At 35.8% G+C, this 20,796-nt stretch overlaps 1 protein-coding gene across 1 annotated transcript in view; it reads left to right on the top strand.

Moving 5' to 3' along the window:
* EYS (EGF-like photoreceptor maintenance factor) overlaps positions 1–20,796 on the top strand; it is a 1,117,601-nt gene that overhangs the window by 741,242 nt on the left and 355,563 nt on the right. Inside the window, 1 exon segment of the mRNA XM_087817245.1 lies at positions 4,528–4,640. Within this exon segment, the coding sequence (XP_087673371.1) occupies positions 4,528–4,640 (113 nt within the window).

Here is a 20,796-nt window from a genome sequence, read left to right as displayed (position 1 = left end):
TTGGCTTACCAAAAAATTACACACTATAAAAGAAAAGATCATAGAACTTGAATACAGAGGAATAGAAACTACACTGAAGAAAGGGTTTAAAAAGATGGGGAGGGATGAACAGAAACTCAGTGACCTGTAGGACAATAACAAGGGGTAACTGGAGTTCTAAAAGGTAGAGAGAGAAAGAGGGACAAAAAATATTTGGGAAAATAATGACCAGGAAGTTGTGTGAATTTAATGAAAAGTGTCAACCCATAAATCCAATATCTCAATACAAACTAATAAAAAGAGAATTATTACTGACTTTTCATCTAAATAATACAAACCAGAAGACAATGGAACAAAATATTTTAAGTGCTGAAATAAAAATGATTTTTAACACAGAAATTTAAGTTCAACAAAAATATAAAGTAATACAATTTAATAAAATTTTCAAGCTAAAAAGAAAAAAAGAGAGGATCTATGCATCCTTCAGACCTACATTACAAAAAATGTTAAAGGAAGTTCTCAGGTTTTAGAGAAATGCAAACTTACTACCAAATTGAAACGTGGAACTGCAAAAGGGAATGAAGAGGACCAGAATGGGACTGAGACACAGTGATGAGAAAAACTTAGAAAATAAAACATCGTATCAGAAGCAGAGAGGGAAAGTCTTATGGCAGTTTAACGGGGATTTTTTTGTAAGTTAAATATATATATACATATATATATATACACATACACTCACATATGTATGTATTTTTATGTATAATATTCTACAAATTGCTTGTACTCACACTCAAATATACACATCTTCAAATTTTTTCTTCTAAGTTTTTGGTTTAATTCAAAATTCAAATGTTATTTTATCAGTAGAAGCTTTGTCCAAAGAAAATTTCATGCAGAAAGCCAATATATAAAACATAAAAGTAAAATTATTTCTTTGTAATGTGGGAACAGAAGCTCCACTCACAGTATTTCTCCTCCTGCTCTACAAAGTTCCCTGAAGTTTTCTGAGAAACACTTAGGCTCCTCAGATCACACAGTATGAAAACTATTTAATCAATTAATAGTGCTATCTTTAAAGAATCTGTTTTTCATATTTCTCAAATATTTATCAAATTGTTACAGTATGTGTAATATTGGACCTTCAAAAGTACATAAAATAATTGACAAATCTGTAATAAACTATTGTTTTTGTAATACCAATTGACTATTTCTTAATTGATTCCAAACCAACTTTATTGTTTTTCAAAGTTCAGTAAACTAAAAGGTCACTGGAATTCAGCCAAATTGATTGCATTAGACATACTAGTGAACCATTAAAAACATAATGAACAATAACAACGTAAATAGAAAGAACTTACAAACTACTGACTCAAAAGATTGATAAACTAGCCCTTGAAATTAACACCTAATGGCAGCTTAACCAATAATCCATATATTCTTCAAGCAATTGTGTCTCTATTTTGTCAGGAAGATTAAAAATGAACACTTCCCTCACTTTCATAATTGTTTTATGTAACATCAAATGTTTAAGCACATATTTTTAAAAAATTCAGATTGTATGCTTTTATTTAAAGTTATTTATAAATTTTAAATATTATATATGCAGTTTAAACTATAGCCATGAAGGCCCTCTGTCTAAAATGTGTGTAACTGCTATTGAATATTAATATGGGACCTTGTTTATATAGTATGGATAATTCACTGACTTCAACTCTCTTTAAAGGAGTGAGAGCAGAGGCCATCCATCAAAGCCAGAGATAGGACTAAAAATTCTTCTCTTAGTAAAGTGGTAGAAAAAAGAAATATACAGTATTGAAGATGTCTTTAGAACTTTGAGACAACCCAAGTTTGAAATTAAAAAAAAAATAGAAACTCTGTTACTATTACTGCTCGGTACAATGAATCATGTTCTTGTTATTATCTGGCCTACTACATTTCCATTTTACATTGTTTAGAAATAACTGGGAGTCATTATTTCATTATTTGCCTAGAATAAAATAAGAACTGGATTTGAGATACTGCAGGAGCATATATGAGTACATACTTTTCCCATTGTGAGGAAGATAACATGCAACGGTACCATTCCTATAACTTAATATAGGTGACTTTTCATGAAGCTATGTTTTATTGTTACTTTATAACTTGTCATATCAATTATGCATTTTATGTTTAAGAATCCTGTCTCAGAAACCTAACCAAGTTACTATAAGTTAATCAAATTCAAGGGAAAATTTTTCTCAGCACCACAAATTTTCTAAAAACCATGTGATTGGAGTTTAGTATTCAGTTAGTATTTCTGGGTATGAGTTTGACTTATTTTTTGCAAACTAAAATTTCCATATTTTATGTGAAAAAGACTTACATGAGCCCACATAACTCATGCTGAACAAGACTGCCGGAAGTTAATGTGTGAGAGAAATGGACAGTTGTGAGCCTATGAAAACATAAGAAAGAATTTTGAATTCATTTAAGTTTAAAGGCTGTGGACATTTTTTCTTGCCATTTTCAAAGTCCAAATTGAATAAATTAATAGATGTTTATTTTTTAATTTATAATATGTGAATGAGACTGAATCATAAAATTCCAAGAAGCATCTCAATAGAGTAATCATAGAATCATTTTCTCTGTAGAGTATTTTTCATAGCTCTCTGGCAACTTCATATTTATTTAAAAAGCTATAACTTCCTCTGTACTCCTCTTTCTCATAAATAATAAGGATCTTCATGAGCACAAAACAGTGTATATTTAAATAGGCACAAGCATTATGCCATTGCTGAGCTATGTCACAAAGTGAATGCTGTGAATGTTAATTCACAGTCATTGCAATCAAAAGCATTTTTCTAAAACCATTTTATTTTTTGTTTAATTTAAAATTTTTAAACTATACTAATTAACGTGCTTGTGATGTTTCAGGGGAGGTAGATGTAAACTTTATCTTAAAATTTTAAAAATTAGGTTTATGTTTTTTAATTGAATGTATTGAGATGACATTGGCCAATAAAAGTATATAGGTTTCAGGTGTACAATCCTGCAACACATCATCTGTATGTTGTATTGTGTTTTCATCACCCCAAGCCAGGTCTCCTTCCATCACCATTTATCCCCCCTTTCCCCTCTCCTACCTCCCTCCACCTCTTTCCCTCTGGTAATCACCATACTGTTTTCTGTGACTATGAGTTGTTTCTGTGTGTTTTTTCTTTGCTTAATCCCTTCACTATTTTCACCCAACCCCCTTCTGTGATAAAAATTAAATGTGAAAAATGATAAGATTAATGAAGCTCATAAAGACTTTAAGCTAACAGTTACAAATCAATACTTTCCCTTCCGCAGCATGTAAGAGCCAAATGTTTTTATTTTCCTTGGAATCGAATGACTCCTTGGTAAACTTACTGTGTGAAATATTGTTTTATTTTCTAGTTCAGTCATATTTGACACTTGACAGAGTGTGACTTGCTGAGAGGGCTTACAATACATTTGAGCTTACATAGGGGAAAGGAAGAAAATATTTAAAGGTTTTTAAACTAAGACTGTAAGTTAAAAGATGAAATAAAATATATTCAACCTAAGATTTCTCAACAAGGTTAAGGCCTTATTCTATCATTTATTTACTTACGGTAGTACACTCGATAAGAAACCAAGGCTTGAGAATGCAAATAGTAAATGTTTTTAATTCAGAAATCAAGGTAGACAACTTATTTTTCAGTATATAAGTTCAGTGACTGCCCTGGTGATGAGTTGGCCCATCTTAGTGTGAATTTTTTAATAATATTGAGAGCATAAGAGAAAACAACTTGAAGTAAATGCTCATTTCTAACTATTGAATTCTGAGATGTGCCCCCTTTTAGCTTTTATTTCTCTTTTTCACATAAATGTAAATTTATATAGGCATAAAATTACTGGCGTAATATAATACGCCCACAGTGAATATGTATGTTTATCTTTAGGTTATATTTTCCCTCCAAACAAATGCTTCCCAATGTCCTTATTTTCTCTCTTTGCTCTTGGCCCTTTGGTGATCTTTCTGGATGCCTGTTTTGCCCAGATTACTCTTTAAAAAGGACAGGCCACATGACTGAATGCAAAAGACAGGGAGAATGCATCAGGGCTATTGATGTCACACATAGTGGTAGCTTGCTGTGTTTTCTTTGACCCCAGAAAGAGCAATTTTTCTTGATGTTTCTAGAGCTGTGGATGGAACAAGGTACTAATGTCTGAAAGGGAAAGTGAAAGGAACAAAGGCAACAGATGGAAAAGTGTATCAGCCTTTCTCCTGTTTTTCAATGAAAATTCACTGTAATAATGAAAATACTTTCTTTATTCATATACAAATGGCAATGAATTTCATACAGTAAGATTACAGACTCCACATAAACTTGGAACGAGGTGCTTTTCTTTACTAATTTTTGGAATGATTTATGAAAAGAGTTGAATTACTTTCTACCAATATGTAGAATAAATGAAATTAGCCCTAAAATCTGATTGCACACTCTGACCATTCTGCAACATGAAGAAAATAATATAAATTCCCTCTCTCTCTCTCTCTCTTAGATTTCTGGACCAGTTAAGAATTTTACTGGCTGCCTAGAAGTTTCAGAAATCAATAATTGGGGTTCTTTCATCCCATCCAAGGCAGTGAAAAAAAATCACGTTGATAACTGCAGGTAAAATACCCCTAATGATTTGTCAAATAATTGTTCACATAACCACATCAAAAGGTAAGATTTCCATTTGAAATCATCTAATCAGGACTAGACTATATTTCCTTCATTTTAATTTTTCTTCACACTTCCACATTCTAAATTACTTTCTTGCAGACTAGAGATTTGTAAGCTATATTCCAATTAAGTTGGAACATTTATTTATAATGAGTTTCTTCTTTGTGCTATATTAGAAACATCATTTCTACCAACAAAAGATCAGTGTGTCAGTATTAGAAGACGTCATCTAACGCAGCGTTTGAACATAAGCACACTGATAGTCGTGTGTGTGGTGTATTGTTCAGAGTGCTAAAAAGTTTCCTTTCTACCATCTCTCTCGAAAAGCTGCCCTTGTGCTTAAATTTCCATCTTAGTGACACACTCCTTTCAGATGATCTCTGGCTATATAAATCTCTGTGTGTTGGGGGGGAGAGATAGTACAGTTGACACGGTATTAGCTTTAAAACATTGGTATAAATTGGTTAAAAACAACTCCCTGACCGTTAAGAAAAAAGGATCGTTTTTGGAGCTTTTATCGTGCGTTGGAATACGTTCACACAAGTGAGGCAGGGTGGCACGGGGAGGCAGGCTGTTTGGCCACGGGACAGCATAAAAGCCTGTTTGTCAACAGCAGAAACACTTTAATTTATTCCATCGAAATATTTAGAAGTACTGAAATCCTACAGTGCGCTCTGGTCCAACGTGAGTAAACAGTCACACAGGGGCAGTTCTTAAGGAATTTACAGTGTAGTGGAGGAGATATTGATATAATGTTTAAATGAATATATGAGTATGAAGAGTGCTAAGGAAAAACCATAGAAGGCTATGAGAACTTAACGTATTTGAATAAAATCAAATATGCTCCTTCATATATAATTACCATATATATATCCTCATATAGCTACCTTTTTTTTTTTATGGTGACAGCACCTGAAATTTACTATAGTCATCATGCCGTACATTAGCTCTCTAGACTTATTTATCCTACATGATTGCAACTTGTTTCTTTTAACCAGCATCTCCCCATTCCCGACACCCACCCGCCCTGGTTATCACCATTCTACTCTCTGCTTCTGTGTATTAGAACGGCCGTTGCACCACTTATCTGCATAACTTAGTTCTTCCTTTATTTGTAAATGGTGATGATGATAATAATACTGAACATGAAGTATTGCTGTAAGAGATGCATGATTTAATACATACTTTTAATTTTTTTCTGAATGGTGCCAAGTACCTAATCCACACGTTATCATTACTAGCTGTTGTTTTCATTATGATTGTTGTTTATTATTTGTTCCTCTTCAAAATGAAAAAATCAACATAGTGCTTCTTATATTTTTCCAAAGTACAACTATCACAAAATTTGGAGGGTGTGGGGTCATGAAAAAGGGGTCAAGTATTTCAGGTAATAGGGTAACAAGGCAAAGATATGAAACATTGAATATTAGCCGTTCTTGGTCTTCGCATTCCCTCGACCATTCTCACCTCAGATTTTCCTAAAAGATCTGCTGTTGGCCTCAGTGCTAACCTTATTCTAAGTTGTGTGCCCTCCCTAGAATCTGTCCTTATCATTCTTCTGGGAACCCTTAACACCCTATTTGCTAGAAACTCAATTGAATTTTTCCTATCATATTAGGAAGAGCTACTAACTTTCATAATATCTTTTTTTAATTTCTAGACCATGCCCCATGGTCTACATTTTCAAAATTATATGTTCTACCTTAGTATTTCACAAATAAAGACACTTGTTTCCTAAAAGCAAGTTAAAAGGTGTTTTTCTTATTACCTGTATTTGGTCACAAAATATGGTTAATATGCTGCAACTCCAGGATTGCCTCTGCTGTGTCACACAGATGGCGAATAGAGAACTGAACCGCTGGTTTTGTGGACGTGGGTTTGAGCCAAACTGGTGTATTTATGGTACAAGAGTTAACAGTCAGTCAGATATACCAGGTTTCAAAGTCAAGCTCTGTTGCTACTATTGATATAACCTTAGCAAAGTTATTTAACTTCTCTGCACTTCAGTTTCCTTACTTGTAAAATAAGGACAATAGTAATAGTATCATAGGGTTTACATGAGGACTGAGTGAAATTGTGTAAGAGCAATGCCCTTAGCACAATGCCTGGGTACAGGAAGTGCTTCCCTTTGGGGAACTTGTGTAATTAGCAATCTTCACATGTGTTTATTGGACCACATTCTCAATCAACCAGAATAGTCATCTAAGGAGAATGCTCAGCTTATTAACCATGTTACCCCAATAAAATGAGTAAAAGTTTTTTTAAAAAAGTAATGCTTTCCATGAAAACTTCAAATGTGCCTCCTTCATTTAAAAAAAATCAACTTTTTTTCTTGTACAAAATAAGACACTAAAATAAAATTTAAAAAATAGGTTCAAAGGTGCTTAACAAAAAAAACAAAACAACAAAGGCACTTAACAACAAAGTACAAATATGAAATTCGTAGGTTTTGTTACATTCTAAATTAGGTTTATTTCCATTCCAATTTAGCTTTTTTATTTTGCATAAGTTTTTTTAACTGAAATATATTTTCATATCTCTGCACTGTAGAAACTTTCCATTGTTCTATTCCTGTCTCGTTCAAATCTTTGTGCATTGTATGCTTTCCTTGACAATAGAAAGATATCAATATTTATATTTTAAAGTCTATTTTAATACTTGGGAAATGAAACATTCAGGAATAAGAAACTTTTTAGTTGTGCAATGAAACACTTACAGTTGGGTTTACTTACACAAATACAATCATATCTGGTAAAATTTGGTACGAATCTTTTCCAAATGTTATTATATGAGATCCTGATAATATATAACATGTTTTATTATTATGAAAAATAGAAACATTGTTTATTTTGGAATAATAGTGTTCATGGTAGCATTCATAATTAATGATAACTCCACAAAAACTGTCTCATATGTTCAAAACTGTCCTGAGACCGAGAATGGTCATATATCTCATTGCCCTCAGTCTTCTATGCACTGCACTATGCTTCTGATATATTTTACTTTCAATTTCTGCTTTTGGTATTAATGGGTGGCAGTCTTCCAAATGGTTGCATTGCTTTCAGGATAAAAGTTAAATTCTCTGCTAGCTTTCCAACAAAATAGTTTGTGCACCCCCGCCGTGATAGAGAATTGCCCCACAGAAATAGCTGCACAGCACAGAGCAAACCTGCGGGACCGTTTCCACTCCCCACCCCCCCCCATGCCTTGCCTCTAGGCGGGACTGTCGAGCTAGTCTTCGCTGTCGAACGTGCACCGAAGTAAAGTGTCTGATTTCTGGCCTGTGATGCTTAGGAAGCTCATTTGCTGTCATTTACTGGATGAGAAGGACTTTGAAGATCTAACATATGATTGAAGTTTCTAAAGTTTAGAAAAGCTGACTGTTTCTAGAGCCCTTCCCAAACAAAGAATTAAGAATATCTAATATGGAGAACAAAACAGGCCCATTAAGATATGTCAGTGAAATATAACAACTAAGCTGTACAGCAAAGATTAATTCAAAGGATGCGCCATCTCCTCCAGATGACCTCAAGGTAGCTGTCATTAAGTTGAGAAATAAAGATATAAGAGGAGAAGAAAAAACAAAATAATACTAAAGCCAGCTTGGGAACTATGGGAAGGAAAGAACATTGCATGGTGTTATTAATATGAACCAGCCTAAATGCAAATAGATCGGTGCCTCCTAAATGTTGATGGAAGTATATTGCCAAGAAAACCACAAGCCTCGATAAAAACAAACAAACAAAAAAGAAAAAATAACTCTAAAATGTCTGTAGGGCCCCCCAGTGTATACTGCATGAAGCAGTGTGTGAAAGCTCTGTCTTCCCCAAGGAGCACACACTTCATGAAGCCCGTTTCAGACCGACCCAGAGAGGAAGACACAACAAACAGGGAACTTGCTCCGCAAGAAAATTGGTGTAATCCAGGAACTGTCTCCAGTACAAGACAGAAAGAAGGTGTCACAGTGGGTAATGTAGCTGATCATCATTGCTGTGTATTCCAGTTTCGGCTTTTCTGAATGGGCATTTTTGCAATTATCCTGTCCCTGCTCCATCTGTTTATATTAAAGTTCAGGATTGTTTTTGAGTTTGTAGCTCTTCAGACCTTAAGAGGCCACGTCCAGAACTGATAAAAAGGACTGGACAGCCAGGCCGGGCGTGGCTCAGCAGTTGAGCATCTACCTAGGACCCAGGAGATCGAGGTTCGATTCCTAGTCAGGGCACATGCCCGGGTTACAGGCTTGATCCCCAGTCCGGGTGTGCAGGAGGCAGCCGATCAATGATGACTCTCTCATCATTGATGTTTCAACTCTTCCTCTGTCTGAAATCAATAAAAATATATTTTAAAAAAATAATAAAAATAAAAGGACTGGACATCCCCTTGATTTTTTTTTTAAATATATCTTTATTGATTTCAGAGAGAGGAAAGGAGGGGGAGAGAGAGAGATAGAAACATCAATGATGAGAGAGTCATTGATTGGCTGCCCGGCCTGCAACCCGGACATGTGCCCTGATGGGGAATCGAACCCCAATCTCCTGGATCCTAGGTCGATGCTCAACGTCTGAGCCACGTCCGGCCGGGCTGGACATCCCCTTGAAACTATTGACTGAGCTGAATGCAGTAACTAGATGAGATTTTGTGCTCTATCTCTTGAGAAGGGACTGGGTATGCTGTAGGAAAAAAGGGGACATGTATGGATATTGAGTATCCAGAGGAGCAGCCTAAGGGAGTCCTAGCTAGCTGTCAAACAGAGTAATGCTGAACTTTTACTCAAGGCAGCAGCCAAGACAGTGACAACGTTTTCCAGGTACCTCCCCTCTAGGTCAAAGATCAGCAAGTGTAGACACAAGCTAATTTCAGCCACCACCTCCTTACAAGGCCCAGGAACAAAGAAGACTTTTTACATTTTTAAATAGTTGGAAAGAATTTTTATTAAGAATAACATTTTGTGACACATAAATTAAATGAAATTCAAATTTCAGTGCCCATAAATAAAGTTTTACTGGAACACAGCCACACCCAATCACTTACATATTATGTATTGCTCCTTACAGCCTTCAGCCACAAAGTTGAGTAGTTGTGACAGAGACATATGCCCCCAAAAGCTTAAGACATTTACCATCCAGCTCTTTACAGGAAAAGTTTATCAATCTCTTATATAAGTGGTGCCACAAAACTAGTCCTCACAAATTGAACATGAAGAGGAATGAATTATGTCACTCTCTCTTTCTCTTGTTCTCTCTTCCCTCACCTCTGGCTGGATATAGAGGACCGTAAGACCCTAGCTAAGGGTGGAGTCCCAGGATGGAAGAATCCTAAGATCCTAAATCGTTGCATGGAGAAACCCTGCCCCCTCAATCCCATTGAAGGAGAACCCGGGCATTAGACTGCTGAGTGAGCAAAAGTGAATTCAATTAGGCCACTGTAATTCGGTGGTTTACTTTTATAGCAATGCGGATTATACAAACTGATACAGGCTGCTGAATTTCCAACCGAGGTAAATATCAGGATGAGCATTCTGACTTAGCCGGCTCGATTGTATTCTCACCGCTCCTCTATACTTACCTATTCATCTTTCAATACTATAATATTTTTAACTTTTGCTGTGCTGTGGATATTGAGATAAATAAAGAAGCGTTCTGTCATTAGGGAACTCACAGCATATTATAGGGAGAACACATTGACAGATAATCATCATAAAAGTGGCAATTACCATGATATAAATACTCCTTGGTTGCTGTAAGAGAGACTGTGATTGATGCAAAGATATCAACAGACACAGAGAAAGTCACTTAGAATAGGTGCAGGGAATGACATAGTAGCACACAGTCCTCTATGCTAGCTAGGTTCAGTCCTAGTCAGAGACGGCTGCCCTCCCCTTTAATTCCAGAGAAGGTGTTCAGCCACAGCAGATACTGCTTGGCACAGCACAGAGTCCCTTCAGGTCCTTCAGGTCGTTGGTTACCATTGTGCTGCGGCCCCTCTCAACTTCTCTGTAGACTTCGGCAGTGTGGCTGCCTACTTACCAGGTTTGTGTAATATAACCTCAGAGAATCCTGTGTGCTTTCTGTGAGATTATATAACTCAAAAGGCAAGTGTCTAAGAATAGTATTTGGCCTCTGGTGGATCTGACCTTAGAAGTGCCTAAGATTTATCCCTGTATTTCATTCATTCAGTAAATACGTATTGGCCCCTTAACTGACGGTTGAGTTCTCTTCCAGGTTTTAAGATATAAAGACATACAAAACAGGCCCAGTCTGCCCCTCATGAAGCACATTTTAGTACATTTTCAGAGGATGAAGGGTGAGGGTGGGGGGAGGGAAAATACCCATATCTAGCACACAGTATGCTTATCAGAATCAGAAACTATGCCTGACCTCCCTCCTTCAGAATCTGAAACAACTTTCAAGTTTTGGAGAGAAGTAGAGGCTTCCTATGCCATGAGCATCCCTGCCAGAGTGAGAAATTGGTGGGTAAATATTGCATTCTACAAATGTGTTGGGTGCAACAAAACAGAAGTAAAACAAAAACAAGAGTCACTCTTCTAATGGATATAAATATATAAGGGATATTATCTTGTACAGAAGAGAGTCATATTCTTTTCAACTTGGGAAAGGGTTGGTATGATTTATTAATTAATGAAGGAATGCCTGCACTTGGTTCTAAAGTGAGAATTTACCAGAAGAATAGGGAAAAGTATACCAGGTACAGAAATACATATTTTTTAAATGGCATGTTTGGTATTGGAGCATAAATGCAAGACAGGAAATTCGAGTGATGAACCTCAACATGTAAGCTCAGAACAGATAATGAAGGTTTGGTGGGTTAAAGAGATCGGAGCTGCTGAGAATCCAGGGGTATGTTAAAATACACATTCAGATGGACCAGCTGGATTACTCTAAGTAATTGGAGCCTAAAAGTGAGGATAAGAAACTGGAATTAGGGAGACCAGAAAGGAGGCTATTTCAATAACGCAAGAAAAAGTGAGTGCCTAAAACAAGTCAGCATGGACAGAAATAGAGAGGAATGAATGCATCTGTTATTTAAAAGAAACGATGGCTGGATTTAGCTACTGAGTTTCAAGTAAATTAGGAAGAAGAGACAAGAATGACTTATAGGATTTTTGCTGAAGTATCAGAATAGAAGTGGATAACATCAGCAGATATCAACAAAGGAGAAACAAATTTTGATAGTTTCTCAGCTTGGGTTCCTCGTGTACTACTACTTTATTGAAGAACACAATCCCTGGGAGCACAGGAGAGAAAAAGAGACTGAAGTAGAGCTTATACGAGAATGTGTTATCTGGCTGGATACTTCCTAGCAATAAATTGGACCAATGGTTCTGTCTCACTATAATGTCTTAGAGGCCATATAAATGACTGCCTCTCCAAGAAAGAAGAATTTGCAGCTAGGGCTGGAAGGAGTAACCCTCTGGAAACAGGTGAGGCTATGAGAATCTTAAATAGTGCTTATGAATGTCTGATGTAAATAGCAAAAAGTAAATAAAAATCTATTTTGGACATGTAGCATTTGAACTCATAGGAATAAGCCTGCAGCTACTTATATCCAGCAGGCAGATTTATATTAGGGAGTCTGTGGGTTAAGGTAATGTTTTAAATTTAAAATGTAAGTGTGAGAATATCAAATATAAAAATAGCAGATAAAACCATAAAATTGAGTAAAGACAACCAAGGACGTTTTGCAGAGTGAGAAGGGCAGTGGGTCAAATGCGAAGATCTGAGCACCATCTACTTCTTTTTACAGTTGTCAGGTCATGAAGCCACTGAACGAGGTGGCCCTTTTGAGGGTCTCAAACTATCTGTTCACACATTTCCTTGAAGCAGAGTGTCATATATCAGTGACAGTATTCTTCACGGTGTTTGTTTTACCTGGAGTGCTTTGTAATTCATCTCTCTCATTTGGGGTCAGTTGAATAATCAGTTCCCTCGTTTATTCAATTACTCAAAAATTTGTATTAGTTCCCCTGCTAAATGTTTGGGACTCAATGATGAGCTTCCAAGACTTGCTTGGTTTCTGACTCCATGGAACTTTCAAGGGGTTACTTTGCATCATCGATGGAGAATCCAAAAGTTTACTATAAGCCCAGCTGTGATAATATGGTCATTTTTCAAGTTTATGGTTAAGCAGGAGACATATTTTTCAAGATATGGGTACATTCAAGAGATCATGTTCCTATTAAATAAAGTGATACCACAATATCCACTCTAAAGACAGAGATTGGTATTTTGAATATTTATGCACATAGCTATCTGGTGGCCATACTGTCTCTTAACATCCAAGAAGGGCCAGTGCCTCCACATTGCAAAGATTATAACTACCTAAGGCAACCCACTTGTTACACATTCACTAGAGCTGTTATGATGAGACTGCTGAGATATAAATTAATGTTATTCATTACACTGTTAGTAAGAATATGCAGCATTCCATTGTTTTCTATTTAGCATATGTATATTACACATTTATTTTTACATTCTGGCAGTCATTGCTAAAAGTTTTAGATGATAAAATTTCAAGCATTTAATATAGCATAGTTTTAATATTTTATAAAACTTTATATGTGTGAAAGTAAAGATGTATAAAATTATATCACATAAGTATGGTTGTCATTTTCTGAATAGTACATGGATGATTTTGTGACAGACATTGGAGAACAGTTGCATAGTCCCTTTTTGGCTGACATTGAAAGAGTGGCTAAAGGCAGTAATTTAATTAATCAAGTTGAGTGGGAAATATCTGACTTTTCATTGTTACTTTTCATGTACACAGTTTTAACTTCTAACAAACCACTGGGCTTTGGCACTAACCTTTGTTATTTCAATTATTTAAAAATGGAAACAAAGTTGGGGAGCTTTGTTTTTATATGTAAGTTAGTCACATCTCATCAAACATCCAGCATTTTTAGATTTTATACTGGAAAGATTCTGTTTTACTATATTGTATCAGATGGTATTTCCATAAAATAAAGTACAGAAAATTAGACAAAATTAATATTGTAAACATATCAAAAAGAAGAATTAATTCACTAAAGGCAAACTGATTGAAAGATTTAATCAAACTTAGACTTTTGTAACTACTAAAGTTACAAAAGTACTAAAAATGGTAAATAAAACACCTATTAAGTCTTATTCTCTAAAAGAAGTGATACTAGTGAAAAATACTTTTTTTTTACATTTATTATTGCAAACCATATAACTTGTTAAAGAAAACCTACCTTGACAGTGTGATGGACAAGATGATATAAGATCCTGCTTTCCAATTCAAATATTTTATTCACATACAACACTTCTCTGTTTTGAAGATTCTACAACATCAGTGCAAAAGCAGGGCACCTAAAAGTGGCCCATTTTTAATATTACTCCCTTTGTCACATTTAAGCGTGGCTGCATGAATCTCTCTGTTGGTATAGCTTTCTGATGCAAACTGTATGTACTTGAGACCAATATTCTGTTGATCCTGGAAGAAACATTTCCCCGCAGATAACTGATACAAAATGAAAATCAGGCACCATTGTGTTAATTGTATCATTTCTTCCTCTGCTAGGGAGATGTGTTAAAATCCTTCAGCAATTAAAGTTTAAACTCCTTCAACTCCATAGAGGCTTCAGGATAAAATTTATGCTCTTTGGCAAGCCCTTTGGCAGGGCTCACTTTAATGGCAGTTGTACAGGTAGGACATCTGAGATGCAGCCAGGGTTAACTGAGATGTATGAGCTATGAATCTAACTTTGGGAAAGGACACTCATATTTGTTCAGATCACACTATATTGCCAGCACTGTGTTAAATACTTGATTTCGCATTAAAATGGTGTATGTGGAACATCTACACTATTCTCATCTTGCAGATGAGAGAACTAAAGTGAGAGGTATTTAGAAGCATATCCAAAAGCATACAGATGTTATAAGGTGGAGCTAGAATTTCATTCCAGCTTGTGAGTTCCTCCTAATAGACTAGAAATGACAAACTTCAGTTATCCCCTCCCCAGGAAGATTCATAATTTGTTCATTTACCTATTCATTCATTTGATAAATTTTTAGAGCACTCACTATGTGACAGGTTGTGTTCTAGGCTCAAGGAATACAATGGGAGCTAAATGAGGTTCCTGCCACCACAGATCTAATATTCTGTGTGGAGAAGGTGAGCAACAAACTAATAAATGCATGATTATATGGCCTAACTGTTAGATAGAAATGATATATAAAAGGCAAAACATGGAATCAAAGAATATTATTTCTTCCCTGGCCTAATTAATTAGTTTAGTTAGACAGGGTAAGAAAGCCATCTCTGAGGGGGTGGTGCTTAAGAAAACACATAAATCGAATGAGGGATCTAGCCAGAAAAAATACTTGGGGAGTTATATTTCAGGCAAAGAAACCAGCTAAAACAAAAGTTCTTACTTGAGAATGAAGTTGTTATATTCCACTAACACTGTCTCTGGAGCAGGAGTGCACCAGAAAATGTGCAGTAGAATATTAGATCAGAAAGTATCCTGGGGAATTTATAGTCCCTATTAAAGACTTTTAATTTCCATTTAAGAGTGACTGGGAAATGGAGTTTTGAGCAGTTAAAAAACATTGCTAAATATATGTGACTCTGGCTACTGTGTGGTAAAGAGACTGTAAGGGAGGTGAGTGAAATTAGGGAAACAATTTTGATAAACATTAGGATGGTAAGAAATCATTAAATCTGTGGTGTTTTTTAAACTGTAGATTTGCTGATGGATTGAATGGCCATGGAGTGGACTGAAAGTAAGTTTTCTTAGTAGTATAGGCGTAAGATGACAATGTCTTGGCCTGAGGTGGTGCTCCACTATGGCTCAGGAACAAATTACCCCAAAATGTACTTGTGGGGAAAAAGTCATTATACCATGAATTCTTTGGGCCAGAAATTTCAACAGAACACACAGGGACGGCTGGCTCCCCCTTGCAATGTTTAGAAGCTGACAGGCATATTGAAGATGGGCAGCTGTAGTCATCTAAACACACATTGTCCAGGGATTGATTCTAGGTTGATTGTAGGTTAATTTTTTTTATATTAGAATTAATATCTATTTTAAGTGTAAGGCGATTTTATTATATTTCACTGGTGACGGGACTTTTTCTTCACTTTGCCACTGTTGGACTTTTGTGAAAATATACAAAAGATTGCCTCTGATTTGGAAGCATCAGGCATAGAAAAGAGAGCTCATTGCAGAGTTGCTGCTTGAGTATCTGTGTGGAACCCTGTCCCCACGTCCTTGCAGCTAAGAATGATTACTAGTTTTTTACCCTCAGAGTCATGGTATATTTGTGGACAATTCCAAATGAGCCATCTATTGACTAATTAAAATAAATTGAGGACAGTGTAAATGATGAGTTCATTTATTTCATATTACATATTGGTGGGTTTTAGAAGTAAATGTTTGTGTGCAAGCCAGACTTCAGGATAGAAACATGCTTCTTAGTTAACGCCTGCACCATCATAGACAATTACCATCAATCCATTGTGTCAGCACCCTGCACCTTCATGTAGTCAATTATATCTCCTAAATGTATCTCAAAAATGTTACCTCTGCTTCATATTCAAGGCCAGCGGCTTAGTTTGGGATTATAATGCAAAATCCTTCAAACAGTCTTCTGTATTGGTCCTCCTGAACCTCTCCTTCTACATTGCTGTTGGAGTAATTGATCTAAATTGAAAATCATGCCATATTGCAGAATGATTAATGGGAAAAATCTAAATTATTTATACGGTGGTGTATTATGCCTTTTATGATCTATGTATGGACTAGAAAATGACCAGATGTTACCCTACTCTAAATAAAATTCCAATTTTAACCTAAAGTATTTTTGGCCTTTGGAAGTCACCTCTAATTGGTTCGAAAATGTCAAATTAACTTTTCTTAGTGCTTCAATGAAGAGTGATACTTGAGCTTACATATATAGGTTTTAAAAAGCCTGTCAATCTTCAGTATAAATAGTTGCATATCCCAATTTGGGCTTTAACTTAATTTACATATTTTGCTAAGTATTCATAATCCATATAGTTCAAACAGTACAATTCATTTCTCAAGGAATTGTTTTGAAATGCTCTTAAAATCAATGAGACTGCTCATCTTGACTTCTGTATTTGGCTTTCATCTTAACAGTCCTCGTTTCTCACAGTTTTATAATATACATGTGGTTACCTACCTTTGGGATTATTTTGAACTTCACTGTTTTTAAGGTTCTTTATTTTTAAAAGATGCCTTAAGTCAAGTCATAGTTTGCATAATTATACAAAGCCTTGGAAGAGCCAATTAAAAAATTGCAGTATCCTGGAACCAGCCATGACATTTTGGTTTATATTTTGAATTTTAAGGCAGAATGCTTTAAATAATTCCATAACAGTAACCATATATTGTCCTTCATGAGACCTTGACTGCAAAAGTTAATAAAAACACTCCTCTCTGCAACCATAGTTAGTTGCTGCAGAAAGACAGATATTCTTACCAACAAAAGAAACATTCATTTCCAAAAACTGTATATAAATATTTTACACAGTTACCTAATTTTCTCGAAGTTTAAATTGATTATAAATAGTTTATGTGCCTTTTCTGTATCTGAAACCTGCAGAACTCTTTAATGAAATCTTGCTTCATCCCTCATCAATAAACCAAAGTGGATGCACAGTACAGCAGTGCCCCCTAGAGCTAGACGATTGTACAAATTAACACTTTCTAGCTGTTTTATTTGATTAGAACTTTAGAAGCTGTGGTTCCTATTTGCAGACTTTGTTTTCTGCATCCTACAGAATAATGCAATGATAACTGACAATCATATTCATGGTTTTTAGGGTTTTATTTCTGTTAAAATGCCTTTCTATAGATCTGTTGTACATAGTGTTGTGCACAAATAGAATTATCTGCATGAACTTACAGATGTTTCCTTTAAGAATATAACTTAGAGTTTTATATCCAGTTGTGAATGAAATCACACATCTGCAAGGTTAACTTAGATGGTCTTAAGCACATCTATAGTATTTATAAGTTTATCATGTTAATATAATATAAATGTGTAATATTATAATATATAACATAAACATATATAATATAAAGATGTAAATATTACAAACATCTGGTATGTAGCCTATTCCAAAAGTCATAAAGATAACAGAATTTTTAATACCTTAAAGATCATCTAGACCAGCATGCATATTTCCTCCTCTGGGTGAGCGTAAGTCACCTGCTTGCAGTCATACAATCTGATTCTCAATAAAACCAAAGCAGCATCTTAGTGCACAATATAATCACCAACTAAAAATGCTAATGCCAACCTTGCACTTGATAATACAATCATTTATATCAATAATGGTATATACCTTCCTAATTTTTTTACTGTATGCTTGTCACTAAAGAATAGAACCTTACAGCCTTTCTGTCAACAGGTGCATCATTTAGAATACACTGCAGCTTACACACGGGAGAGAAAGAGCGTGATTTGTATAACTTCTAGAAGCTAGAAAAATCTCACAGCCTGGGGGGGGGGAGGATTGTAACTTTCCTTTCTCTGCATACTGCTGTGTGTCCAGTGGATTGTTCCCTAGTTTCTAGAGCCCCAAAGAAATAAAGAACCAAGGCAATGAAGTGATTAAATCCATGCCTGAAGAGGTGCAGTTCTTTAATTTGATGCGTTTGTAAACGTGAACTGTAATTCGAAATATGTGAGCCTTCAGATCTTGATATTGGGAAGCAAGCCACTTACCTGGAGAGAAAGCCAGAGCGAAAGGGGAAAGGTGGAGACAAAAGGACCCCAGAGAGAAGAGGGACAGGCCCTCTCATCGGTGGTGGGCGAGCTTAACTTGAATGTCGTGAAGAGCAAAAAGACTTCTCCTTCAGCATTATCGTTCTCAAGAAGTAATTATTAACTGAGAAAATAAACAACTCCCCATCCCTCTGGCCCCGCTTGCAAACAGGCTCTCGCGTATCTGGAAGCCAGACCCTGGCACAGGGTAGGAAATGTCGCTGGGAGCCTGTCCCTCTGCCTCGTCTAAGGCAAGGAGCTTCATTCGAGCCCTGTCCTTGCGGGCGGAGAGAGGTCGCGGTGGGGAGTGGGAAGCAGCCGTAGTAAATAGAAATTTGGTAATGTTTACATATATGGCCTTTTTTCCTCAACTCTGACTGTAAATTTCCTGTTAAGGGAAAAATATATATATCTATTTGTTTTGGCTTCAGGCTGAGGTAAGCTTCATGATTGTGTTAAAATGCTGTCTTTTCCCCGTGGGAATCAGCAGTGTATATATCACAAATATTCTTGCAGAGCAAAACCAGCAGGCTTTTTCATAAAATCATCTCGAATCCTGAATGTTTCTTTATATTTAGTGTGTTTTCAAAGCAGAAGCTAACAGATGTACGTGAAGTTATAGGTATTATTTTACTAAAAGCAAAAACAAATACAAAGTTTTAAGTGTAAGTTAATAGGAAAATTAAAAGGCACTCATAAAGGCCTGGCAAATGGCAACAGATTGTTAGAAGCTTGTTTTTGTAATAGTAAACATTTTTTGTGAAAGGCTTGGCCAGCTTAACTATACTAAACTGGGTGACAATGTTGAAAGCAAGACATTGTTAAAAGTATTTTTTAATGCAATCAGATATAACCTTTTGATGTGCAAATTGTCAAGATTTATTTGAACATTTAGGCAGTGAAATATTTTAAAAGTGTATCTTCTTTGGTTTCTAAATCACAGTAAACAAACAATTTCATTGTTTTTCCTGGGTTAGACTTAAAGAGGTTTCTTGTTAAAAATGAAGAGATACCAAGAATGTAAGACTCCTCAGTTTGATTGTTTTACATAAAATTAAGATGAATGATAATTGTCATATATCTCAGATCTTATAAAGTACACATTTTCAAATAAGAATGAATAATTTCATTGTTAAAAAGCTTCTTAAAACCCTGTGATTGAAAGGCATGTTCTAATATATGATCTTGGTCATAGTCCCACAGGTATAATATAATACAAATGTATTTACTTACAAGTGTAATACAACGCAGACGACATCCATGAATTGGAGTACGTAGCAGTTGTATAGCTACCCTGTCCGTCCAACTCAAAATGCTCTGTAGGAGATCTTGAATAGGTAGCTATCCAGGCTCTGCTTAAAGATTTGATGGGGAGTTTACTACCTCATAAGGCAACCAATTACATTTTTCAATCGCTGTAAGAGCTATAACACTGTTATGCAGAAATCTACAACTACAGCCTTTCTGATTTAGTGTAATTGTTTTCTACATACCAGCCTTTCAATTTCTTAAGGATGATTAGGCCTGTAGTAAATATTTTCAAGCCAGATAGCAACAGTTCCCATTCTCATATGATTTCTGGATGTTCCGTCTTCTTTCCTCCTCTAGACTTCCTCATTTGTTATTTAGTTTTGGCTTCCAGAACCAAACTCTTTCAACTATGATCTGGCAAACATGGGTTCGAACGAATGCTGTCTGCTCGGAATCCAGCCTGAGATTGGATTAGAATGCCTGCACTAGCCCACTTTGTTTCCCCATGCTCCTGGATTATTTGAATATTTGCCTATATGCATCTGCAAGTTGTTTTACTGCCTCGGAGTATATTTGACTGGCACTTCAGTTCCGCTTTATGGTATATGGAATAAACTTTCCATTTTGCAAATCATTCTCCTTGAAACATAGCACCTGTATAATTAGATTTTCTCTCTGGAATCCATTCATGTTATTTCAACCACCTAATCACTAGGGCCAGCACTTCCACCTGTTTCTTCTTTCTCTATATGTAGAAAAGAAAGCCTTTGATACTACCGATAGTTTATAAATCTCAGTTCTCTCCATGTCTTTATCATAGAGGTATACATGACATTAGTGTACATGCCCCTTTGTGATCAGTTCTCCTTTGGGCTTTTTAAATGTTCTCTTTAGGATCATTTAAAACTGGGTTGTCAGACTGTTTGGGGATCTCTGTATGCATTCGTACATATGCCACTGAAAATGTATTCAGGACGGTGTGTTCAACTCTCCTGTGAAAATTGTAATAAGGTGTTCCATAAGGCTATTTCTGAAAACCCAATGATTTTTGTTTAAAGGGCAGGCATTAGGGG

Source organism: Miniopterus natalensis, chromosome 5, assembly GCF_054644295.1.
Source record: "Miniopterus natalensis isolate mMinNat1 chromosome 5, mMinNat1.hap1, whole genome shotgun sequence".
NCBI classification, from domain to species: Eukaryota; Metazoa; Chordata; class Mammalia; order Chiroptera; family Miniopteridae; genus Miniopterus; species Miniopterus natalensis.
This window is presented reverse-complemented; position numbering and strand designations above follow the sequence as displayed.